This window comes from Pan paniscus, chromosome 9 (assembly GCF_029289425.2).
Source record: "Pan paniscus chromosome 9, NHGRI_mPanPan1-v2.0_pri, whole genome shotgun sequence".
In the NCBI taxonomy this organism is placed as follows: domain Eukaryota; kingdom Metazoa; phylum Chordata; class Mammalia; order Primates; family Hominidae; genus Pan; species Pan paniscus.
In genome coordinates this window covers 65,234,833-65,260,989 of record NC_073258.2, presented here as the reverse complement: position 1 = coordinate 65,260,989, position 26,157 = coordinate 65,234,833, and the positions used below count along the sequence as shown (strand labels likewise).

General features: G+C 58.4%; 1 protein-coding gene across 6 annotated transcripts in view; it reads left to right on the top strand.

The window, feature by feature from the left end:
• Nucleotides 1–26,157, top strand: part of MACROD1 (mono-ADP ribosylhydrolase 1) — a 170,191-nt gene that overhangs the window by 134,371 nt on the left and 9,663 nt on the right. For 4 of the 6 annotated variants that reach the window (XM_063608534.1, XM_034932856.3, XM_008953947.6 and 1 more), the window contains exon 4: nt 18,550–18,579. The exons of the other annotated variants lie outside the window; for them this stretch is intronic. In XM_063608534.1, the coding sequence (XP_063464604.1) occupies nt 18,550–18,579 (30 nt within the window). The remainder of the gene's footprint in view (nt 1–18,549; nt 18,580–26,157) is intronic. 6 annotated transcript variants of the gene reach the window in all.

Below are 26,157 nucleotides of genomic sequence, written 5' to 3'. Positions count from 1 at the left end.
AGCCTCCCGAGTAGCTGGAACTACAGGAATGCACCACTACGCCTGGCTAATTTTTGTATTTTTAGCAGAGACGGGGTTTCACTATGTTGGCCAGGCTGGTCTCAAGCTCCTGACCTCAGGTGATCCACCCAACTCGGCCTCCCAAAGTGCTGGGATTACAGACATGAGCCACCACACCCGGCAAAAAATAATTAAAAAAAAAAAATTAGGCACCTGTAGTCCCAGCTACTCAGGAGGCTGAGGCGAGAGGATCACTTGAGCCCAGGAGGTTGAGGCTGCAGTGAGCTATGATCGTGCCACTACACTCCAGCCTGGGCAACCTTGTCCCTAAAAAACAAACAAAAATCATCTTCATAATTGTGGTTTTAACAGCTGCACGATATTCCACAAAGCTGATGGAATAACCCGCTCAGCCATGCCTGGTGGCTGTGCACAGTTCGGGGGATATGGCTGGGAGTCCACTGTGTGCCAGGTGCTGTTTAGGGCACCAGGGACCAGAAGTGAATCGGGCCCTGCTGGATCTCGCCCTGGCAAAGCTGAAATTCCAGCATGGGGGCTGGGCACCTAGACAGTTATGGCTTAGCAAGATCTTGCTGAAGCAGGCATTACCTCGTGACCCCAAGACAGAGGGCCAAGTCGATTTTGACATCAGCTTCCTCAGGGAGGTGCCTCTTGACCTGGGTCTTGGAGGGGCAGGAGGGATGTTCTTGCAGACAGCAGAAGCTCACAGTTGCTGTGACATGAAACAGCCTGGGCTTTGAGGCTCAGGAATTCTTGGTTAGAGTGGGGGACAGAAGCTGGGGGGCGGATAGTGGAAGATGAGGTGGCTGGTGTCAGCCAGGATGGGTGTGCAGGGTCTTAGACAAACCTGGAGTGCCTCTTCTTTATCTTGGAAGGAGTAGGGCACCACGAGGGAGTGTCATTCCAGGAAGGGGACAGTGGGCTCTGAGAGTCAGAAAGATCGCTGTTCAGTCAACAAACCCTTGCCGAGCCCCTGGGAGCTGTGGGCTCCAGGAGGACACAGGTGACTGGTAAAGGCAGTGTGGCCTTGGGCTGGAGGACTGAGCTAGTCCCTGCTGGGCACTCATGGGGGATGCACTCAGCCGCAAGGGCAGCTCAAGTCACCTGGCAATGATTTGTAGGTTCAACCTTGAGCTCACCAAGCCCCAGCTTCCCGGCTCCCAGAGGGGCAGTAACCCACGCAGCCTGGTGGGGTGGGCCTTACCACCGGGCAGCCAAGGTCACCCTGGCCCTGCCCGAAGCATCCTTACCTCTCCAGCTGCCATCTACCCTCTCTGGAGCCCCTAAATCTGGGTCCTGCTCGCCATCCTGCAACTCACCAGCCATCGGCCCTGGGCACCATCCTAGCCTTGCTGTGCCTCCATTTCCTTATCTTAACAGGGCCATCTCAGACCTCCTAGGGCTAGCGAGAGTCCAGTGAGGTCCCAGGAGGAAAGTGCCTCGTATACAGTGAAGTATACAAAGTATACAATACGACTCACCATTATTAGACTGTGGTCAACTAAAGCTGGGCCACCCCTGGCTTCACTTGGGCCTGTTCTCAGCTGGGGGCAGGGGAAGGAGGTGACTTGACTCAAGGGAGGAACAGGGTCTTCCTCACTGGGGGGTGGGGTCTGTGGTCATCATCAGGGACCCTTAGCCCCCGGCTCTGTGCTGGGCATCCAGGCATGAAGCCATCCCAGGGCAGTGGTCAGGGGTTGGCACCAAGGCAAGGACAAATTGCAGATGTTCAGAGGGCACAACCCTGGCCTCAGCCTTCCCCATAGGCCCCAGCCTGGGTATCACCTCCAAGGAGGGGGTGGACTCCTAGCTCGGGGCCCCAGTGATGCCCCAGTATACTACGGGATGTTCACACGAATGCATGGATATGTAACCTCTGGATAGGCAGGCTGTGCACGCCACTTCAGGGACACCAGGCCAGCACACATCAGAAAGCTCCAGCAGTGGCCGGGTGCAGTAGCTCACGCCTGTAATCCCAGCACTTTGGGAGGCCGAGGCAGGTGGATCACTTGAGGTCAGCCATTCGTGACCAGCCTGGCCAACATGGCAAAACCCCGTCTCTACTAAAAATACAAAAATTAGCTGGCATGGTGGCGGATGCCTGTAATCCCAGCTACTGGGAAGGCTGAGGCAGGAGAATCACTTGAACCTGGGAGGCGGAGGTTGCCAGTGAACAGAGATTGTGCCACTGCACTCCAGCCTGGGTGACAGAGTGAGACTACGTCACAAAAAAAAAAAAAAAAAAAAAGGAAGGAAGGCAGGCAGGCAGGCAGGCTCCAGCAGCTTCTCTGATCCAAGTTCTAACTCCACTGTGCTCCCCTCCCACCATTATGCACAACACAGAGGGCTGGGGCTTCTCCCCTCTAAGCACAAGGTCTAGGACCAGGAGGGTGGGCCCTGGCGCAGAGCTTCAGGGAGAGCCAGAGAGCAAGACCTCCAGCCCAGGAGGAAAGTCCCAGAGAGGGTGCCCCAAGGAGCAGGCACAGAAGGGACAAAGCCAGGTAGGGTGAAGTCAGCAACCCCCAGGACTGGTGCTGGGAGCAGGGAGGGGCCCAAGGCAGGTCAGACCAGGCCACTGGCACCGGGGAGGCTGCCAGCCAGGACAAGAGCACCCCTCCAGCCCTGCTCCAGTGCCTGCCTCCTCCTCATCCTCATCCCTCCCTTCAGCATGCTCCTGCCCCCAGGCCTTGAAACAAGGGTCTTACTTCTCTGCACCCTTCCGCCTCTCCAGTCCTAACCAACTCCTCCTCATCAGCCCAGAGCCTGGCCAACCTATCATCAGAAAGGCGTCCCTAACCCCCACATCCCCACCACCCACCCACCTTCCTTTTTTTTTTTTTAAGAGACAGGATCTACTATGTTGCCCAGGCTGGATTCGAACTCCTGAGCTCAAGCGATGCTCCCACCTCAGCCTCCCGAGTAGCTGGAATTGCAGGTGCTGCCACCATGCCCAGCTTCTAACCCCACCTTCCCGATTAGGTCACCTTCTTCTGTCTCCCTCCTCCACTTCTGTTTTGTAGCACTCAGCTCGTTGGTGATTGCTTATGATTTCTATGACTGCGTTTTTCATCTACCGGCCAACATGTCCACATCTCTAAGATCCGGGTGTGGCTGATTTTTTCTCTGGCATTGTGTTTGCTTCCTGGGGAGTACGTACAATAGTAGCGTGACTTAGAATCACAGGCACCTGTGTCCAGTGATGTGTGTTTTGTTAGTATTCATCTCTGCACCAGACTGTGGGCACCTTGAGGGCACAGCCGGGCCTATTTGGGTTCCTGCATGTCCCCAACCCCTGCTACAGTGTCCAGCATGTGGGGACAGCATGGTCAGGCATTGGTGAATGTGGTGAATGAATGAATGGACAGAACATTAAACAGGAGCGAGCATCAGGCTGACAGAGCCCTTCAAGGCAACAATGACGGAGCTGTCCCAAGGCCAACCATGATTCATAAAACTGGGAATTGCCCAGAGATGATGGCTCCTGGGGTTCTGGGGGGCCAGATGCACATCCAGCTACTGGGGAGTGGGTAGAGTCTGGGTGTGAGTTTGGGGGGTGATGGAGACATGACGGGGGAGATCAGGTCTAACCAGCTGCCCCTGGGTGGGTGGGGAGACAGACGCCAGAGAGGGTGGGAACGCAGGCCTGGGCAGCGGCAAGACTGTGTCACCCGGGGGGGTGGTTGTTCCACCTGTCAGCTGGTCAGCCCCCAGCCCGCTGGTCAGCCCCCAGCCCCAGCAGGACTGAGGCGATTGGTGGCCAGGCTTCTCTCATGGGCCCCTCCTTCCCTTGGGAGCTTCCTCTGCTCCCCACCAGTGACATCACCTCCCCTGCCCCCATCCCTTCCAGACACTCAGGGCTGCCTCTCCCGGCTCCCTCCCTTCTCAGCGATCATTCCCAGCAGAGGATATGCTTTTTGCGGTGATTTAGACCTTCCTTTACTCCAGCTGTCATTCACCTGTTACACACATCCCAAGTTCAGGAAGGAGATGTGAACTGTGTCCTGAAAGACAGCCCTGTGGAAACACCAGCCTCAGCCAGGGTAGGGAGGGCTGTGTGATGAGCAGCTCATGGGCATGGGTCCGAGAGGGGGGTGGGGGCGAGGCCAGCTGCGCAGGGTGGGCTGGGAAGGGCCTCCAGGAGAGAGACTGGGCCTTCTGGCTGGTGCAGAGTCTGTGGCAGGTGGAAGCAAATGGGGGCTGGACCCCCGGGACAGTGAGGAAGGGGATGCCATTGGGAGCGAGAGGTGGGGCCTGATCCAAAGAGAGGGTGGCAGCCCCAAGACATCAGGGAGCCAGGGGACGGGGTCCCTGTGACTGCCCGAGGTAGGGGATGCAGGAGGCTCTGAGATTGGTGTCTCAGAGACCTCTATTGGGGATCCCCCCACCCCGTCACTGTGCCTCTTCTGCCGGCCGCCAGATTCCTGTTTCAGGGGCTCCAAGCTCTGCAGCCCCCTCATCTCCCCTCCCGTTCCTCTGCCCGTGTGAGCTGCTTTATGGCCTCAGCCTCCCCCACAGCGCAAAGGCTCTTGAGGCCCAGCGCCCACATCCCAGCACCCGGCTCAACCAACCCCAGCAGGTGGCCACTCCCCACCTCACTGGGAACTCAAGCGGCTCCTCGCCCTTCCCCTTGGGTTGTCTCTGTCCCCCAACAGACACCAATAAAGCTAAGGCCACAGATGGTGCCCTGGGGCGGGGAGGTGGGGATGGGAGAGTCTGAGGTAGGGTGCCCTGAGTCCAGGGTCCCTCTCCCAGAGTCCTGGGGCTGCAGAACTGGGGTTGCGGAAACAGATGGCATCTTCTGGGACCCCTCACCTGCCCTCGCCTGCTGGCCTAGGTGCTCCAGGGGCAGGGAAGTAAGGAGAAAGAGTGTCCTAAGCCCAGGGTCTCACTCCCTGAGTCCTGGGAGGCAGAGCTGTACTCCAGAGCTGGGGCTGGATGTAGTCACTCAAAGCCACTTACCTGCCGGGCAAAGGTGCCCCCAGCGGCCAGGCCTGGCAGGTTCTGAGCTAGGAGCACCAGCGCCGCTGAGGCTGGGGGCACTGGGAGGAGCTGCGGGAGGAGGGGGAGGGAAAGAGGGCCAGCGCCAGCGGCAGGGGGCGGGGCGCGATGGGGTTGCCCAGCAACCAGCACGCTGCCGCTGCCGAGGAGGGATTCTTAAAGAGCTGAGCAGAAAGGCTGGGCCGTGGAGGGAGCAGAGGGGCTGAGGCCGGGCCTCGCATACCAATGGCTGCCACACTGACCTCCTCCTGCCTCCTGCTCCTTCTTTCCGCCTCCTGCCTCCCACCTCCCTCCACCCTTTTCCCTCCTCCCTCTCCCTCCTCCCTCTGCAGCGTGGAGCCCAAGCTGGGAGGGCAGGGGAACAGAGAAGAGGAGGCGCCCAGGCCAGGGGGGCCCTAAGGTAGGCAGGCAGGCAGGGACCAGGCTAGGGTCCTCTCGTGTCCCCACAGGACAAGGCCTGGGAGGGGTAATAACACAGGGCAAGGGGCACCCTTGGCTCCAGACCCTCAGCACAGGCCCTGGCGCTGGGGACAGCAGGGAACTAGAAGGCCTGGTCCCCACCCCACCCGGCCCTTCCCATGCGCCTCCCCAGCACTCCCCACTGGGGAAGCACTAGTTTTAGAGTCAGACACAACTGCTTCTTCCGCCTGCCCAGCCCCGCATCCTGAGAGTCCTGGGCAGCCTCAGGGTGAGCAGCCACTGGCTGCAGAGAGGCGGCGGGTGCCTGGCAGGCAGAGGACGGTGCTTCCTGGTGTCTGACTTAGATTCCCTGTGCAGCAAGTGGCTGCTGCCTTTCCTCTGTCTTTACTGAGAAGGGAACGTTTTTGGCCTTGGTGCAACACTTCGTATTCTAAAAAGCAAAGTGACAATTCAGCTGTGCCACCTTCTTCCAGTTCCTTTCCTTCTAGGGCCTTGGTTTCAAATCCGTGGTGGGGGAGGGGAACCTAGGTCAAGGGCTCCTTGCTGGGGGCCCCGGGAGGATCCTCCCACGGAAATTGTAGGCCGAGTGTAGTGCTTACAGGCAGCGTCTGGGGAAGTGTTCAAAGCGGTCACTGGGGGCCAGGGGGAAGCTATAACCTATAACCCCAGAGGTTAAGACCTGAGCCTCTGGGTGCGCTAGACATGAATGAGCCCCTTCCCAGCTTCCTGCAGAGGGTGGTGGAAGCCAGCATGGGCAGGAGGGTGGCGGGGCTACAGCTACCACTGTGTCTTCATAGACCATGTGCTCTTCCATTGACTGGATTGAGCCAGTTCTGAGCCAATCGCATCCTTGATCCAGTCCCATCTCCACGGTCTTCTCTTTGGTCCCATGGGCTCAATCATGCCGCCTCTCCCAGCCCTCCCTCAACCCATCCTCAGCCACCACCATCCCTGCAGCCCCTGCCTCCAGGACCACCTCTTCAATCTGCTCCCTTCCCCAGCTCTAAAGGGGGTCTTTCTAAAGGGCAAGACCAACCCTGCTGCTCCCAGCTCCAGCACCCGCCATGACACCCCATGACTGTGGGAGAAGGATCAGGGAGGGCCCCGTGGGCCTGGTCACCTCTCTGCCCTCCTCTCAGCCACACTCCCCTCTGCAAAGCCCCTTCCCCACTGCTAACCCTCTGTGACATCGGTGGCCTCATCAATGTCTGTTGAATGAATGAGTAGTCATAAGAGGAGCTCTTAGGTGCCAGGCCATGCTGGCCTTTGGGATCCAGGAATGTACAAAGCAGATGAGGTCGTCTCCCCACAGGCTGCCATGCTGTTAATAAACCAGCAAACACATCAGAGGATGAGGTCGTTATGGGCACAGGGTGTGGGCTCCAGAGGAAATACAGAGGCTGATAAGAGGAATGGGGCAGAAGGCCTTTTAACTGGGTGGTCAGGGGCAGCCCCTTAGAGGAGGTGACATTTTCATTGAGTCCTGAAGGATAAGAAGGAGCTCAGCTTGGGAAGAGCTGGAAGAGTGTGCCAGGCAGAGGGAAACGTATGTGCAAAGGCCCTGGGGCATGAAAGAGCCAGACCTATTGAAGGAAGAGAAAAGAGGCCAGGAAATTGTGGGGGAGGGCTGTGGGATACAGCCATGCCTCCATGGAGGGGAGCATGGATTTTATTCTAAGTATAATCGGAAGCTATTGGAGAATTTTAAGCAGGGAAGTGACACGATCTAATTTATATTTTAACACGATCATCTGAACAACCACTTTGCAGAGCAATTTGGCAATAACTAGTAAAGTTAAGATATGCGCACTCCACAACCCAGCAGCCCGCTCCTAAGTGTGGACCCAAGAGAAATTCTGGTGCATGTGTGCATGGGGCGTGTAAAGATGCTACTGCCACTGTGTTTGCATGAGACAAAACCAAGCATGCTTGACTGTGGGTCAGTGGGAGAATGGGTGGCTGGGCGTGGGGTAGTTCCACCATGGAACATTAAACACCAGTGAACAAGAGGCTGAGCGCAGTGGCTCACACCTGTAATCCCAGCCCTTAGGGAGGCTGAGGCAGGAGGCTCACTTGAGCCCAGGAGTTCAAGACCAGCCTGGGCAACATGGGGAGATCCTGTCTCTGTGAAATTTTTGTTTGTTTGTTTTCCCGAGATAAGTCTTGCTCTCTTGCCCAGAGCTGGAGTGCAATGGCACAATCTCGGCTCACTGCAACCTCCGCCTCCCAGGTTCAAGCAATTCTCCTGCCTTAGCCTCCCGAGTAGCTGGGATTACAGGCGTGCACCACCACGCCCAGCTGATTTTTATATTTTTAGTAGAGACGGGGTTTCACCATGTTGGCCAGGCTGATCTTGAACTCTTGACCTTGTGATATGCCCGCCTCGGCCTCCCAAAGTGCTGGGATTACAGGCGTGAGTTACGGCGCCCGGCCCGAAAATTTTAAAATTAGCCGGATGTGGTGATGTGTGCCTGTAGTCCTAGCTACTTGGGAGGCTGAGGCAGAAGGATCTCTTGAGCCTGGGAGGTCATGGCTGCAGTGAACTATGATCCCACCATTGCACTCACTCCAGTCTGGGCAACAGAGCGAGACCGTCTGAAAAAAAAAAAAAAGGGAGCGGGGGGCCCATGAGAGCAGTGTGGGCCTGCCCAGATAAATCTTACAAGCATTGCAATGAATAATAACAGCAAACCGGGAGCTCTCGTTTATACAAAACTCAAAGACACAGAACCTATCTTACCTTGTTGAGGGGCACGCATAGTAAAACTCTAAAGAAAATACATGCCAAATCCAGAATAGTGGACACCTCTGCAGGGAGGGGGCTTCCGCTGTTTTGTGAGGTTGATTCATCCATTCAGGAAATGCATGGAAAAGGCTCATCAGTTGCTGGGAGAGGAAGGCATGAGGGGTGAGGGGCAGCTGAGGAGCCGCCTATGTAGGAGGCCACAGCAGCCAGGCCTCCTGGGATGGGGATCTGGGAGTCAGGGGGAGCCCAGGCTGGCCTGGCTGTTCAGAGCTGGTGCTCACTCTTTCCTCGTGCAAACCCATGCTTTGTTTTCTACTAAAATAGCCCCAGCTGGGTATGGTGGCTCCTACCTGTAATCTGAGTACTTTGACTTGAGGTCAGGAGTTCAAGACTAGCCTGGCCAGCATGGTGAAACCCCGTCTCTACTAAAAATACAAAAATCAGATGGGTGTGGTGTCGTGTGCCTGTAGTCCCAGCTACTCAGGAGGCTGAGCCTGGCAGAATCTCTTGAACCTGGGAGGTGGAGGGTGCAGTGAGCCCAGGTAGCGCCACTGCACTCCAGCCTGGGCGACAGAGTGAGACTCTGTCTCAAAAAAAATTTTTAAATTAAAGAACAATAAAATAGCTTCTGGTTTTCTCCTTTTAGAAGAAAGCTGAATCACAGAGAGGCAAGGGGCTTTCTGGGGTCACCCAGCAAGCTGGGTGCAGAGGAACCCGTGACTTTTCCTACGGGGCAGTCGGGCCTGCCCAGCTGGGGCTGGGCCTTGACCTTTCCTAGGGGTCAAGGCTGCCTTCAAGACCCACAGACTGAGGGGTCCATGGCCGTCCTAAGGCCCCCCAACTCCTCCCTCATCTTCTCTGATGCCCTCCACCCTCCCACCCGCCAAGGCTCCCTGGATCACCAGCCCCTCATTCTTGCAAGGATGGAGACTGCCCGGCTGGCTGGGGCCCAAGCCATCTCCTGGTAATTGAGTTTCAGGGATGCTTATGGTTATGCTAATGTGGGATGCTGAGTGCCTGCCCCATGGCGCCCAGGAGAGGGGAGGCCCAGGCAGCAGCTGGGGGTCCTGCAGTGCAGCAGCTCAGTCCTCCCATGGAAGTCAGACAGCCCAATTCAGACCCAGCTCCCCACTCCCCAGCTGCATGACCTTGGGCAAGTCACTCAGCCTCTGCGAACCTCTATTTTCTCATCTGTAAAGTGGGAAAAATCATAGGACCCCCTCAACGGGCTCTTGTGGGGAGGGCGAAATGAAAGAAGCCACTGGAAATACTTGGCCCAATGCAAAGCACGGAGAACTTACTTGATAAATGTGTCATCAGCTATTTTTTGTTTCGTTTTAAAGTCTGGAAGGTCCTTCAGGGCCATGGGAATGGGGCGAGCCGAGTCTGTGCCATGAGCGAGCAGCTGACTTGCGTTTCTCTTGTTTTTGTGTTGCATGCTCATGGTATTCCATTTGGTGGAATGAACATGAATTTTTTACTTAGGAAAATAGCAATAAGTGGAAGGTGCCTGGGGACAGGGCTTGGAGAGGGGGTGTTGAGGGGGACCTCCATGTTGCCAGGGGTTTAGGGGCCAGCTTGGGGTGAGACTGGCCAGGAGCTTGGGTCTCCAGGGGCCCAGGCAGCCAGGCAGACAGAGCCCAAGAAACCCAGGCAGGAAGCAGACAAGAGAGGCCCAGGCCAGCTGGAACCGCAGCCACGCCATTTCAAACAGCGAACTGTGAGGCTTTTATGGGGAGAGGCGTGGGGGTGGGATGCCTCGATTAGACCAGGAAGAGGGGCTATAGAGTGGAGTGGACGTGGGCAAACAGGCAGGGGGCACCTGGAGGTGTGTGGGAGTGAAGGAGGCCGCTCTGAGGTACAGGGGAGTCGGGGGAAGGAGGGCCTGGAATGGGCCCAGTGGGAAGGAGGAGACCGAGGGGAATCTAGTGGGGATGCCCAGCTGGGTACCACCCCAGCAGCTTTGAGCAGCTCCCAGGCTCGTCAGAGAAGACGTGGTGAGGGGCTTAGCCCTGGAGCAGCGGGGTTCAAATCCTTCTCCCTGACTTACCAGGAGTGCTGGGACCTTCTGCCCCCAGGAACCGCCCCCGCCCAGCTTCGGGGCCCACTGCCACAGTGAAGCCCTATGAGGCTGTAGGTTTTACGGGCATTTTTAACTTTATCATCTATGCCTCACAAGGGCCTCAGTTAAATGATCACCCCCCCTACAGATGAGGAAACTGAGGCCCCAGGAGAGGGGGCAGCTGACCCGAGATCACAGCTGGGGGTTTCAGGACCAGGGCTGGCAAAGCATAAGACTGTTGGCTCCTCCCACTGAAGTCTGTGGCCTTAGGCAAGTCATTTCTCTTCTCTGGGCCTCAGTTTCCCCATCTGTAAGTGGGACAGGAGGGTGTGTGAGCACATGCAAAGATGATGGTCAAAGATCCATGTGGAGGCCAGGCGTGGTGGCTCACCTGTAATCCCAGCACTTTGGGAGGCTAAGGCAGATGGATCACTTGATATCAGGAATTTGAGACCAGCCTGGCCAACATGGTGAAACCCCGTTTGTACTAAAAATAGCAAAATTAGCCCGGCGTGGTGGCACATGCCTGTAGTCCCAGCTACTCGGGAGGCTGAGGCAGGAGAATCTCTGGAACCCAGGAGGCAGAGGTTGCAGTGAGCTGAGATCACACTACCGTGCTCCAGCCTGGGCTCCATCTCAAAAAAAAAAAAAAAAAAAGTCCATGTGGAAGCTTGCTGGGGATGCACTTGGTGCCCATAAAGGGGAGCCCTCACCCTCCAGTGAGGCCCCTGCTCCCCTGGCTCCCCAGCCTGGAAAATGTCCAGGAAGTCTCCCACCTTCCACCTGGGCCGCCCTACCACAGAGGACAGTGACCTTGGCCTGGGGGGACAGAGCTTGTCAAACAAGCAACTGCTCTCACAGCTTGAGGTGCCTTTGAAGTCTCTTATTTTATCTTCAAAATCCAGCACATTTCACATGTTATTCCATCTGCGGGGTGTTTCTAATCTAAAACATGTTTTAAACGACTCGCCCTCAAGTCACACGGATACCCACCGCTGGCCTGCAGGAAGTGGGGCATCGATTTCCAAGAACAAACTCCGCTCCCCTAAGCCCCCTGTGGGGCCAGGCCTGCCAGCTGGTCAGATGCTGGGACAGTTGGCAGTCATGGAGCCCCTTGGAGGTGCCAGGCTCTGTGCTGATGGCGGGGATCTGGGCTCGGGGAGGGTGAGGAGGATGCTGGGGACACACTTTGTGGGAGCACCAAGGAGGCTTGCTATCCCCAGGGGAAGTCTGAGAGGCATCCCGGAGGCAGGGGTCACCCGGACACTGCAGTAGCCAGGAGGCCCCTCCTGCCACTGCCTGTGCCCCCAGTCCCTTCCCTGTGCGGTTCATCCCTCCTCTGTCTAAACCCCCCAGCAGCTCCCATTTCTCACTAAGGCTCTCAAGGCCCCCCAGGGGCTGCTCCTGCCTGAACCCCCTCACTTCTGTCCTCCTTCCCTGCTCCTCAGCCCCCGAGGTCTCAAGGCCTTTGCTCCTCGTCCCCCACCCCTGCCTGGCTGTGCTGCTCACACCAGCTCCAGGGTTCAGCAGGCCCCGCCCACCCCTCCAGATCCACTGCCCGCCACCACCTCACACCCCCCCCTCTGCCCCCTGCCACTCCCTTGCATTTCCTTCTTGGCCTCTGGCACTCACAGGGATTCTTGTGCAAGTTGATTCTCGTGCTGTCTTTCCTGATGGTCTCCCAGCCAGATGATGCACGTGCCAGCAGGGCTGTCCCCATCCGTGTCCCAGCGCCTGGCACACGGTGGGGCTGGCTGCACACTTGTCAGAGGACAGAAGGCTGAGATCCGGCTCACAAGGGGAAGAGGAGAATGAAGGCCAGGCCAGGACGCTGGGTGACTTAGGGGAGCAGCCCCCACCCCCCCAACTCCTGGCTGGGGCCCCTCCAGGCAGCTGAGGCCAGGGTGAGGCCCAGAGCAGCAAGCAGGGGGAGTGGAGGCGGCCTCCAGGGACATGCAGGTGGGCTGTGCCCGCCTCAAAGTCACCTCTGTGCCTGCTCGCCCAGCCTCTCCCTGGCCCAGGAACCTGCTCAGCGCTTTCCTTGGGTCACTGCGTCTCCTCTGATGTCCCGGCCCCCACACAGCACCCCTCACCGCCCTCGGCAGCCCCCCTCCCTGGGCTGGAGGATTTCGTCCCTGTCAGGGGAACAGCAGAGGCAGTTCCTGCACCTGAGCACCTTCGTGGCTCTGGCCTCCTGCCACTGCCCTTGGAGCAGCCCCTGTCGCCTACACAGCTCCCGGCCCAGGTCCTGCCTCCCAAGGGCCCCAGGGTGGGCTCCCCTGCATGGCCCATGGTAGAGAGCTGGAGCTTGGGAGTCAGGCAGGCAGACCCAGCTTAAATCCAGCTGAGTGACTCTGGGCACCATCTGTAATGTCCGCGGGCTCCTTCAGGAACTCATTAGTGGGCACCTGCTGTGAGCCAGGCGCTGTGCTGAGAGCCGGGGAAGAACCATGAGGGAGACACCCGAGGGCAGGAGTGGGGGTATCAAGATAAGCACCTGGGGGCCGGGCGCCGTGACTCATGCCTGTAATCCTAGCTCTTTGGGAGACCGAGGTGGGTGGATCACCTGAGCTCAGGAGTTCGAGACCAGCCTGGCCAACATGGTGAAACCCCGTCTCTAACAATAAAAAAAATTAGCCAGGCATGGTAGCTCGCACCTAGACTTTCAGCTACTCAGGAGGCTGAAGTGGGAGAATCACTTGAACCCTGGAGGCAGTGGTTGCAGTGAACCGAGATCGAACCACAGCACTCCAGCCTGAGCGACAGTGAGACTTCATTTCCAAAAAAAAGATAGGCACCTGGGAGGGGATTCTGGAGGCAGTGATAGTGATTCATGGCCCCCCCGGGAGAGCATCACCGGGGGCCAGGAGACCTGAGGAGGTGGCAGATGATGAGGGTCTCCTCCAGGCAGAGGGGCCATGGCAGAGTCTATGAAAAGGGTCTGGGGCTGGAGAGCATGGGGCAAGTTTGAGGACCATATGTACGGCAGAGGGAGAGGAGAAGGGGAGGAGATGGTCGATGGGGCCTGGGGGTCTGCAAGGAGCCAGTCTTTATCCTAAGAGCAAAGGGATTTCTCATTTCTCACTAAGGCTCCCAAGTCCCCCAGGGCTCCCCACTGGGAGGGTTTTCATAGGGCAGCTGGGGCAAAATAGGAGATTTTACCTCCTCTCCAAATGTACATTGTGAGAGGATCACTTTCCGTGTCTCAGCGTCCTCATCTGTAAAACAGGTTTGTAAACACATCTTCCAGACAGGGAAAGGATTAAATGAGCTGTGCATGCACCAAGCTTACCCAGCCTGGGCCCAGGCATTCCACCTTGTTGGTCCCTTTCCTCCATAAAACATATCTTGAATTATATTTTATGACTTGGTTAGCATCAAGACAAATGTATTAATATTATATCTGATAACATTGTCTTTGACCTAAAAGTTCATTGTTTTCTTCTGATTTTAAAAGAACTGCAACATCTTTGTGGGCCCCTAAAAGTGTCTTGGGCCCTAAGCACGTGTCTACTGTGCCCAGCAGGGAGGCTGGCCCTGCCTGGGCCCTAGGAGGCTGGCGCTGCCCTCTCAGTGAGGTGTTGGCTGGTAGGGTGCCCTCCTCATGCACGTCCCCGTGCCCCTCCCTCCATGCCTTTCCTTCTTATCCTTCAAGCCTCAGCTCAAATGCCACCTCCTCCGAGAAGCCTTCCCAGTCTGCAGACTTCAGTAGATCCCTCACGCCCCCATTCCCCTCGCCACAGCATTTAGCACGCCCGGGGCAGCTCTCAAGCCTGCTCCCAGCTACCCTCCGGTCAGGACTGGAAGCTTCCAAGGCCCAGGGACTCCATACTGTTCTTTTCTCTGTGCCTGCTGCCCAGCACAACCCTGGCACCCAATTGGCACTGAATTCAAATGTTTTGTGTGGAGCATGGAGGAGGGGCCGGGTGCCACCTGTGCCTCGGGCCTCCTATGACCTGTCGTTTCTGAGCACTTAGGTCTGGCCCTCTCCCTTTCGCTGGACAGCGGCCACCTGCTAGCCTCTAACTAGGCTGGGAGCAGGGGCACAAACTGGGGAGCTACTGCACCTGCCCTCAGGGACAGCAAGTGCTGGGGCAGAGGAGGGCCGGGAGGAGGGGTGTGTGGGAGTCGGAGACTGAGGTTTCCAGGCCCCCAGTCCCCAGGGACCGCCAGCAGTGGACAGAGGACTTGGCAGTGACTGGCATTGAGGGGTGCTACCCCAAGGTCACAGGCGCAGCACCGGGCTCAGAGCCAGTTAATCAAGTCCCAGGGAGCATGGCGCAGGCATGTCCTCGGGCGGGGGGAACCCGATGGGGCCGGGCCACCTCGGCCTGCAGTGGGGGCCTACAGGCGACTCCAAGAGCAGACCACAGACTAGGGCACTCCACAGCCTCCAGGGTGTGCTTGCTGCCGGGAGGCCCTGCCCCCACCCAGAGCCAAAGCGAACTGTGCCCCTCCAAGCTCCCAGGTCCAGGCTCGGGTCCCCCACTCAGCCCCACATGGCATTCAAAGACCCCTGTTTGCTGGGAGCAGGTCTGGGTCCCTTGGGTGGGGCTGGATCATGAGCCCCAGCTTGGACTCGCAGTCCAGTGCCCATCCCCCACCTCACACGGCCACTGCCTGCCTGAAGCCACCACGCCTTCAGCAAGAAGAGCCCTTTGAGATGGGCATGTTGGGGGTCAAGAAAAGGAGCTGTGACAACCAGTGCTCCTGGGCCCACCTGCATCTCCCCCAGTCCCCGGGTACTCTGTGAGCCTCAGTTTCCTCCTCTGGAAACTGGGTTGATGACTTGTTGTGTAAGGACCAGAGCCTCCCAGCAAACTGAGGGGGGTGGTGCAGTAGAGAGGGGACTTAGAGGCTCAAGCCGGTGGCCAGGAACTAGCTGAGGTGAAAAGGGCCGGCCACAGGCCAAGATGTTGGGGTGCACGGAGGCCTGAGGAGCAGGGAGACCTGAGAGGCCCTGCCCTGGGCTGGGCGGGCTGGGTGGCCACACCCAGAAGGCTGTCTGTTGGCATTGGCTGGCACAGCCGCCCTAGGCTCTTCTCTGCAAGCCTCCAGGCCATTCCCCTGCACAGCCTGGCCCAGCTCTCCGGCCTTGGAGGCAGCTTTATGGGGGAACCATGTGGCTTGGTGTCGAGGCCCAGGGGCCAGAACGGGGGCCCAGGGAAAGGAGGAGCTGAGGAACTGGGTCCCAGCCACCAGGTTGGCCACCTGACCCCCAGAGCCCCCCCACCCGTGGGACGTCAGGCACAGGGGGCTAGAGAAGGGGGCACAGTAGACTGGCCTCCCGGGGCACCCACTGCGCGTGGGTGGCCTGGGACCAGGTCCTCCGTGCATCCGAGTCTGAGCCCCCAGCACTGGGCCGCAGCCACTCTCTCCCGCCTGTGGCAAATCCCATCTCCTGGCCTGGCCTCCCCCAGCTCCACCCAGCAAAGTCTTCCCTCTGCCCCCAGCTCACCCCCTCCTCGGGCTCTGGCCGGGTTGGCGTCAGGTCAGTTCACCCCACTCACCTTGCCGGGTGCAGTGCAGGCCACACAAAGTGGAGTTTGGGGGCGCCAGGTGGGCAGGGGAATGGCATCACCTTCCCACAGGAGACCGCAGAACGGCAGGTCAGCAACCCTCCCCTACCACCCCTTCGAGGCTCGCTGCCAACCTATTTGGCACGGTGCCCTCTTTGAGCAGGAGCCAGCTCATTTGTGGCCGGTGTTAATTAAGAGAGAGAGGTGATGGGGGGAGGTGGGGGGGTGCCGAGGAGGGCAGCTGCCGACCGCTGCCAGGACTGCCCAGGCCAAGGGGCCTGGAGCTGGACCGAGACCTGAGATGCCCCCTCCTCCCTCGCTGGCTCTGGGGTGGCACTGCCCAGATGCCCAGCCCTTGCCTCTGCAGCTGGACCTGCTGGGGTGGGGAGTGGGTGGAGGCTGCATCTGGGGCTTGCGGGGTACTCTGCCTGGTTTCGAGAAGGCAAGCCCCACCCCTGGCCAGGGAAAGGCAGTCCCTCTGACTGACCCTCAGACAGTGTCCCTGGGGTCAGCTGGCTTCGTGGCTTGGCTTTGGAGTCAGACAGACTCTTCCAATTCTGCTGCTGCCACCCCATGACTGAAGCTCCCTAAGCCTCAGTCTCCTTCTCTGTAAAATGGGAACCATCGCACCTCCCTTGTGGCTTTGTTATGATAATAAATGGGCCCATCTGTGCCCAGCACCCTGTCTACACCCAGCAAATAGTCTTGGTCAGCAGAAATGTACATTCATGCCCAGGCGCGGTGGCTCACACCTGTAATCCCAGCACTTTGGGAGGCCATGGCGGGTGGATCACTTGAGGTCAGGAGTTTGAGACCAGCTTGACCAACATGGTGAAAACCAGTCTCTACCAAAAATACAAAAAATTAGCCGGGTGTGGTGGCGCATGCCTGTAGTCCCAGCTACTCAGGAGGCTGAGGCAGGAGAATCACTTGAACCTGGGAGGTGGAGGTTGCAGCGAGCCGAGATGGTGCCACTGCACTCCAGCCTGGGCCACAGAGCCAGACTCCTTCTCAAAAAGAAAGAAAGAAAGAAAGAGAGAGAGAGAGAGAGAGAGAGAGGGAGAGAGAGGAAGAAAGAAAGAAAGAAAGAAAGAAAGAAAGAAAGAAAGAAAGAAAGAAAGAAAGAAAGAAAGAAAGAAAGAAAGAAAGAAAGAAAGAAAGAAATGTGCATTTGTGGGCACAGGCCCCACCCAGAGTCACTGGGGGGCCCACCCCTCTGCAGCCTGTCCCGGGCCAGCCTGGGCACCCCATTGTGGTCCGTGTCCTGCTCTCCCTCCAGCTCCAGCTCCGGCTTTGGCTCATGCTCCCACTGCCTCGCTGGCACCACTCAGCTCACCTCCCCCTCACTTCCTGCAGCCCCCACCCCTGCTTTGGGAGCGCCCAGCCGCTCCTCGCCTCTCCATCTTAATTAGCTGCTTGTATTAATCTCGCAAGTAACATGGCAACTTGCAGCCCTGGGTTTTTTGGGCTGTGGAATTAATTATTCCCCAAGCGAAGAGCTGTCAGCTCTGGGAGACCAGCCACTCGGAGCCGCCCGACACCACTTAGCAGCGTCCATGCCGTCCTCACGGCATCTTGGGCCTGCAGCCTGGCCACCCAGCTCAGCTCTGTGTCCCCTCATCCTTTCTACAGAAAGGGCTGCAATGGTCTGGGCAGATGGGGTGGGTAGCAAAGCTGTGTGCAAAGCTGAAGGCCCTGTCTGGGAGCCAGGACTCCTCGGCAGAGGGGCGGGCGCAGCTGGCCTCCCACCTGGGCAGCATCTGGGCCTGGGCGGCACCTGCCTGGCCTCACCCGCTGCTTTCCCTGATGAGCTCTGGCAGTTACCACGGACGCAGGCTGCGGATGGGGGCTGGAGCCCAGGCTGGGGGCAGTGCTGGCATGCACAGCTCTGGCATTCCTACAGAGAGGGGCTGCCAGCCTCACTTTGCCCCCGTGTCAGCTGCATGGTGGCAAGGGGCAGCCGATCGGACAGACTGAGATAGACAGGGCTGTGCCCAGGAAGGTGGCAGCCACAAAGCCGTCAGTCCAGCTCTGCCTGGCAGCACTACCCCTAGTCCAAGGAGGGGGCAGGGACCCAGGTCTTCATGCAGCGGGGCTCAGAGTTGAGGACCCCTCTCCATTGACCTTCACACCAGCTGGTGAGGTGGGGCTATTCTCCCACATGGGGAAAATGAGGCACGAAGCCACATGGCCCCAGTCACCCCGCTGTTGATCCGGTTTTGGCTCCAGTGGCAGTGCTCCAGGCCCCTTACCCGGCTCGCCTTGTCCCTCTCGCAGTGCTCCAGCTCTGGCCCTGGGCAGCACTTAGCCCGGTTGCAAAGGTGCAGTTTGCTTCCTAGTGGCTTCAAGGCTATGCCCTGCCGGAAGCTGTGAGCCCTGGGGAAGGGGACCTGTCCTTTCCTCCCCACATCTCTGCACCAGGCCTGGCGCCAACCAGCCTCAGGAAATACTGTGGGCGAAACAGTGAAGGAATGAAAGGGCCGTGGCGGGGGCCATCTGCCTCTCTGGACCCCCCCATGCATCTGCGTCCGGGTGAGCAGGCAGGCCCTGATAGCTCTCCTGTGTCCCCAGCCCTACCACCCTACAAACCCCAGGACCATGAGGAACCTCCTCCCTCTTCACCATCGTCTACTACCGCCCCGGAGGACTGGGAAGACCCTGTGCCCAAGTCTGAAGACCTAGCTGGCAGCCCACTCCCATCTTGACGTCACCCTCCCCTCAAGGCTGATACTCCCGCCGCAGCCCCTTCCCCACTGATCTGCCTTTGCCTCTCTCTCTTGCAGCCAACAGCTCCCTGCTCGGAGGCGGTGGCGGTGAGTGGACCTTCTGTCTTGGTGGGGGTGGGGTGTGGCACCTCCCCTGCTGGGTCTGCTCCTCCCCTGCCCCTCGCCCTCGGTGCCCATCTCACTGCCATCCACCTTCCCCGCTGTCCTCACAGGGTGCCTCCCTTCCCCAGAGCTGGAGACCTGGATGGCAGGCCTGGCACCCTCACCACCAGGCAACCTGGGCCAGCTCCCCACCCCTCTGAATGCAGGCCTCCTGCTCTGTAACTGGGCAGGGGCCACAAGTGTGGTGGAAAAAACCCAGCCCTGACCTTGATCTCCCTGTGACCTTGGGCAGCTCTGTCCCTTTTGGCCTCAGTTTCCCCACCTGTGAGGGCAAAATTATCATCTCTGCCCTGCCCTTGGACCTCGGGCTCTGCAGCCAGGACAGGTCTCGCAAAGTCAGGGAGAGAGCTGCCAGCTCTCAGCCCTGGGATGTCTCTGTGTCTGCCATTGTTAACGACCACCACGGAGCAGGGGTTCTGGCAGGGCCAGGCAGGCAGGAGGTCAGAGGTCAGGGTGGGCCTGGCCGCAAGGGATACAGGCCAGGTCACAGATACCAAGCGGGCGTGTCCCTGTACCCCCAGCACCTGCCTCCATGGCCAGCCCACCTAGGGCAGACCACACCAGCCCCTCAGCCCAGTCCTGCAGCCCCCGAGCTGGCCAGGCTGCCCGCTGTCTGCACAGGCAGCAGGATGATTGGTGAGCTAGGGGCCAGGGGTTAATGCGCCGTCGGATAAATCCCGGGGGCCGTGTTTACGGCAGCGGTGGCGGGGCCCAGGCCAGGTTTTAAAAGGGGGAAAAATAAAAGGGGCATAAAGGTCAGGAATAAATAAGAGCAGCATTAAGAGCTGTCGGTGACCAGCCAGGATGCAGAATGGGGGTCTGTTTGTGGCTGAGATGTTTTCCCTCCTCCCCATTCTCCTCTAGCTGTCCCCATGGAGGTCACAGCTCCCCAGAGGCCTCACAGAATGAGGGGCTTTGCCGGGGACTGTGGTCCTGAAAACAGACCACCTAGGACCCTCTTCCGAAGCCTGTCCTTTTGGAGGACACTTTGCAGACCTGACACCTGCATGTCCCACCCACAGCACCCTGCCCTTCCTCCGTTCATTGATCACCCCTGTGTGCCGAGCCCCGAGCTGGGTGCCAGGACAGGTACTGCCGGGCACAGATGGGCCTGGTCCCTGTCCCCTGAGCTCCCAGTGCAGATGAGAGCACCACCAAGACACAGGGTGATCTGTGGTGTGGGGGTGGGGGTGGGAGTGGCACCATAGGAGCTTGATGAGGAGTGCCTGTCCCTGCTTGGGCATCAGGAAGGCTTCTAGAAGGAGGTGGTGCCTCCTCTGCAATCCGAGGGATGAGTAGGCATGAGCCCAGCGAAGAGTGCTGGGAAGGGTGTCCCGGGCAGAGGGAACAGTGCAGGCAAAGGCCTGGAAGTGGAGGAGAGGGAGGCTCTGACACAGGAATGACTGGAGCCCAGCCAAGAGGTGGGGAGATGGGAGATGGCCCAGGATCCCAGACAGCCTGTGAGGAGCGAGATCTTTAGCCATTCAGTTCAGGAAGATAAAGGATCACAAAGGGGGTGGGCCTTTCTGTCCCACATCAGCTCATCGAGTCTCTTCTGCCCACCACCCTGCCAGGGTTCTTGTCTCACTCAGGGCCTAGGCCAAGTTCCTTGGCATGGCCCGTTAGGTCCCCAGTCACCTCTCACAGTCACCTCCGCACTGCCACCCTCTCCACTTTGCTCCGTCCACCCTGGCCTCCCTGGACAGGCCCCGCCCACTCCTGCCTCTGGGCCTTTGCCCTGGCAGTTCCTTCTGCCTGCGGTGCCCTTGCTCCAGTTGTCCACGCGGCTGCTCCATTCACTCCGACAGGCCTTGACTTGAATACCATCTCTCAGGGGGGTCCACCCTGGCCCCTAGCTGAAATTGCAGCTGCCTCCCCTGCCCCATGCTGGCACTCCCCCGGCCCCCACCCTGCTGTGGTTTTAATTTTTCTGAGCACCTGTCTCCTTCTAATGTGCTGTATAATTTACTTACATATTGTGTTCCTTGTCTTCTACCCCCTGAAAATGAAAGACTGTATCTGGGGCTGGCACTTATAATAAGTGCTCAGTAAATGTTTGTAATCCCAGCCTATAATCCTAGCACTTTGGGAGGCCGAGGCAGGAGGATTGCTTGAGCCCAGGAATTTGAGACCAGCCTGGGGAACATAGTAAGACCCCATCTCTACAAAAAAAAAATCAACCAACCATGCTAGCATGTGTGCCTGTAGTCATAGCTTGGGAGGCTGAGGTAGGAGGATCACTTGAGCCCGGGCGGTTAAGGCTGCAGTGAGCCATGATTGTGCCACTGCACTCCAGCCAGGGTGACAGAGTTAGACCCTGTCTCAAAAAACAAGGAACAAGGGGCCGGGCATGGTGGCTCATGCCTGTAATCCCAGCATTTTGGGAGGCCAAGGCAGGTGGATCACCTCAGGTCAAGAGTTCGAGACCAGCCTGGCCAACATGGTGAAACCCTGTCTCTACTAAAAATATAAAAATTAAGGCCAGGAGCGGTGGCTCACACCTGTAATTCCAGTTCTTTGGGAGGCTGAGGTGGGCAGATCACGAGGTCAGGAGTTCAAGACAAGCCTAGCCAACATAGTGAAGCCCCGTCTCTACCAAAAATACAAAAATTAGCTGGGCATGGTGGTACACACCTGTAATCCCAGCTACTCAGGAGGCTGAGGCAGGAGAATTGCTTGAACCCCATAGGCAGGGGCTGCAGTGAGCCAAGATCACACCACTGCACTCCAGCTTGGGTAACACAGCGAGACCCTGTCTCAAAAAAAAAAAAAAAAAAAGTTTATTGAATGAATGAACTACAGGTAAAGGTGGAGATGACCCTACACATTAAGCAACGGACTTACCCAGGGGCAGCAGGTGGAAACCAAAGATGTTTTGGCAAATCCAGGAGTGGCTCACAGATGGCCTGTGACCTCACTCTAGGAAGTGGAGGGGCCCTGCCCTGGCCACTCAGAGGCATGGCAGAGGTCTCTCTGGTTCTCCTTCCAGCATTTAGGGGTGAGGAGCGGCTGGCACAGGCCTCTCACACAACCTGACTGATGCAGAGATGGATGGGGCGGGTGCCCCTGGAGGAAGTGGGCCCGGAGTCCAACCTTTTAACATGGGCTGAGATTTATGGAGCCGCCGCCAGCGCTTGCTGGGACTGTCACTCTGCTAATGTGATTGGAACACAGTGGAGGTGGTAGGGAGGGGGCTGTGGTAGGGACGATGCTGGGGCTGGAATGGAGCCCAGCCTGGTCCCCGGAGGTGCTCTGCCCTCCCCTATACCCCTGCTCCTCCCACCATCCTTTGAGTTCATCCAGTCTTAATCGCCTACCTGCCCAAGTTAGACCCCATCTGACTCTGCCCAGACACACCCATCTTCCCGTGGGGTCCCTGGACATCCCTCCTACAGGAGTTCAGGCCTCTACCCACGCCCCTCCCATGACCAGCCACCCATTGTTCGAACAAGCACAAGGGCCATCCTGCCTGCCCTGGCCACTCTGCCCAGAACCCTGATGCACTGCCCTGCTCCATGTCTTCGTCCCGCAGCCCTGATTCCCTGCTTGCGTTTTGTGTTTGTTCTTCATTGCCTGCCTCCCCACCGGAATGGACTCTCCCTGAGGGCAGGGTTATGGGAGATTCTGAGCTCCTAGAAGAGCTTCCTGCTTTGAAGTAAATAATTAACATCTGTGGTGCAGTGAGTGGCACCCTCTGTGTGCCCTGGGAGCCAGGGACACAGCTCTCAGTCTGGCACCCACATCCCATCCCCTTACCCTGGGGACTGCCAGTCTGCCAGTCCCTCAATGGAGAGGGGCAGCAGGCAACACCCTGGTCAACACCCCAATCAGCATCCTAGCCAACAGCCCAACCAACATGCCAGCCAACACCCCAACAACATTCCAGCCAACACCCCAACCAACATGCCAGCCAACACTCCAAACAATACACCAGCAAACACCCCAACCAACACCCCAGCCAACACGCCAGCCAACACCCCAACAAATACCCCAACCAACATGCAAACCAACATCCTAACACCCCAACCAACTCGTGCCAACCAATATGCCAGCCAACACCCCAACCAACATGCCAACCAACACCCCAGCCAACACTTCAACACCCCAACCAACATGCCAGCCAACACGCCAGCCAACACCCCAACCAACACCCCAACCAACACGCCAGCCAACACCCCAACCAACATCCCAACCAACACGCCAGCCAACATCCCAACCAACACCCCAACCAACACATGCCAACCAACATGCCAGCCAACACCCCAACCAACATGCCAGCCAACACCCTGGCCAACACCCCAACCAACATGCCAGCCAACACCCCAACCAACATGCCAGCCAACACCCCAACCAACATGCTAGCCAACACCCCAAACAATACACCAGCAAACACCACAACCAACACTCCAGCCAACATGCAAGCCAACACCCCAACCAATACCCCAACCAACATGCCAGCCAACATCCCAAACACCCCAACCAACTCGTGCCAACCAATATGCCAGCCAACACCCCAACCAACATGCCAACCAACACCCCAGCCAACACCCCAACACCCCAACCAACATGCCAACCAACACCCCAACCAACACCCCAACCAACACGCCAGCCAGCACCCCAACTAACACCCCAAACAACACTCCAACCAACACCCCAGCCAACACCTCAAGCAACATGCCAGCCAACACCCCAATCAACATGCCAGCCAACATCCCAACCAACACATGCCAACCAACATGCCAGCCAATGCCCCAACCAACACACCAACCAACACCCCAACCAACACACCAGCCAACATCCCAACCAACACCCCAACCAACATGCCAGCCAACACCCCAACCAATGTGCCAGCCAACACCCCGGCCAACACTCCAACCAACATGCCAGCCAACATCCCAACCAACACCCCAACCAACATGCCAGCCAACACCCCAACCAATGTGTCAGCCAACACCCCGGCCAACACTCCAACCAACATGCCAGCCAGCACCCCAACCAACACCCCAACATGTCAGCCAACATCTCAACCAACACTCCAGCCAACACCCCAGTCAACACCCCAGCCAACATCCCAGCCAACACTCCAACCAACACTCCAACCAACACCCCAACCAACACCCCAAACAACATACCAGCCAACACTCCAACCAACACCCCAACATGCCAGCCAACACCCCAACCAACATGCCAGCCAGCACCCCAACCAACACCCCAGCTAACACTCTGGGCAACACCCCAACCAATATGCCAACCAACACCCCAGCCAACACACCAACCAACACCCTGGGCAACACCTCAACCAACACCCCAGCCAACCCCCCAACCAACACCCCAGCCAACCCCCCAACCAACACCCTGGGCAACACCCCAACCAACACCCCAGCCAACACCCCAACCAACATCCCAGCCAACACCCCAACTAACATCCCAACCAACACCCCAGCCAACACCCCAGCCAACACCCCAACACCCCAACCAACAACCCAGCCAACACCCCAACCAACACCCCAACCAATACCCCAGGCAACAACCCAACCAACATCCCAGCCAACACCCCGGCCAACACCCTGGCCAACACCCTGGTGTGGGTAGTGGCATGGAGTTCCTGCCAGGAGGGGCCGGCGCAACTGGGGCTCAGAAGATGGGGCTGGGACTGGCCTGCAGGGCTTTGGGGCCCGAGCCCACTGTTTTTACGGCAAATGTGCGGTGATTTAGAGCAGAAGAGGGCTGCAGTCTCAGGGGAGCAGAGAAGGGAGTCTCCCGGGCACCCCCAATGCAGTGAGAGCCCCCAGGTGCTGCTGGGGCTAAAGGGACTTAACCTGGAGGGCACAGGACTCCTGTGCCTGCCTCACTCTGGGCCTGGACCCCCACCCACCACACCCTGGGGCCGAACTAGATGGTGCTGGCAATGCAGTGAGTCCTGGGGAAGTCCCCCTACTCCCCTACTACCCATTCTTCCCTGGGGCTCTCTCTGAGTTGAGGGAGCTATGCCAAATGCTGGGACTCAGGGCTTGGCTCTACCTTCAGGGAGACCCAGTTTGGTAGGAGGCTTCCCAGCAGAGGGAGCATTTGACTTGGGTCCCGAAGGCTAAATAGGAGTTCTGCAGGTAGAGCAGGATGGACGGGCCCCCCAGGGGGAGGGCCTGTGTCTGCTTCAGGAAGGCTTGATGGGCTTGGGGCAGCCACCAGCCTTCCTGACAGACCCTTTGGCCTGGTGTCTACCAGGCCCCCTCCTCTCTCCCACCTCCCTCCTGGAAAGCTTTTACTGGCTCAATAAAAACATTTTTTAAAACACTCTCCTATTGTATGGTAAGAAGGGAGGCAGGTCCTAAATCAGGATGGGAATCGACAGAGCCCTGACGCGTGTCTCTCCTGTTTATTAGGACTGAAATGTTTACTCGGAGATAAGGAGCCAGCTTTCTCGGGGAGATTTGTGCGCTCTTTTTCAATTACCCCTCGTCTTTCTCTGCCACTTTTGCACTAAAGGGATAATAAATGTATCGGAGCGTTTCAATTATTCATCTAAATCATGACTGCGCCTGCCACGGCCAAGCTTTAGTGACAGATTAATTCAGGGCCGCCTTCCTCTGGCTGCGTGGCCGCCATCTCTACTCCGGCCTGGCCAGCGCCCCAAAGGGTCAGCTCCTGGCGTGGGTGGGAGGGAGTCAGGCAGGTCCCCGGCAGGCGGGCAGGAGAGGATGGAACCCCATCCCCAACCTCCCCACATTCTGTCCGGGGCCTTCCTGAGGTCAGCGACCCCACTCAAACTGCAGGAGCCGAGCCTGCCTGTGTGGGTGCAGCTGCCCCTGCCCCCATGCCGTCGGCCCTGAGCACCTCTGCACCCTGTGCTGGCAGGGCAAGCCCGTGTATGTGTCTCCTACACCGCCCAAGAGAAGCTAGGGTGGCTGGGCTTCCCTCACTGTCTTCCCCTAGCACCGGGCCTTTGCACATGCTGCTCCTGGGCCCGAGCGCTCCTCTGCCCTCCTGTCGCAACCCTCCCGCCTAGTTTCGCCTTCCCATGTCAGGGCAGCCCCTCCAACACCCCCTCCACTGCTGCGTTTAGTGAAGGTCTGCCAGGTGGACAACACTCCCTGTCCCGCGCCCGCACCCTAACCCTGGGCGCCTATGTGTGCGTGGGACCTCCCGCCTCTCCCCAGGCCCCACCGCAGACTCCCTCACCTGCTCAGAAGCCGCCACCCAGGGCCGGTCCCTCCTCACACACATGCTGGGACCCTGGGGGCCAGCCGAGCGCTCTCCCCCACAACCCTGCCTCTCTCCCTCAGGTCTTTCTCTTGCCACCTCCCTCTCTCCGCCGTTTTCTCCATTTCTCCCTCCACGCTTTGCCTCTCCCTGGCTCCCTCTCCCTTCTCCTGTCGTTCTTTCTCTCTGGCTCTGGCTGGTTCTCTGTTCATAGACCCGCAGGCCCGGGAGGATTCGCCCAGGCCTCTAAGTATTCAGCGCTCGACTCCTGCCCGGCTCGCAAGCGCTCCGCGCCCTGCTCTG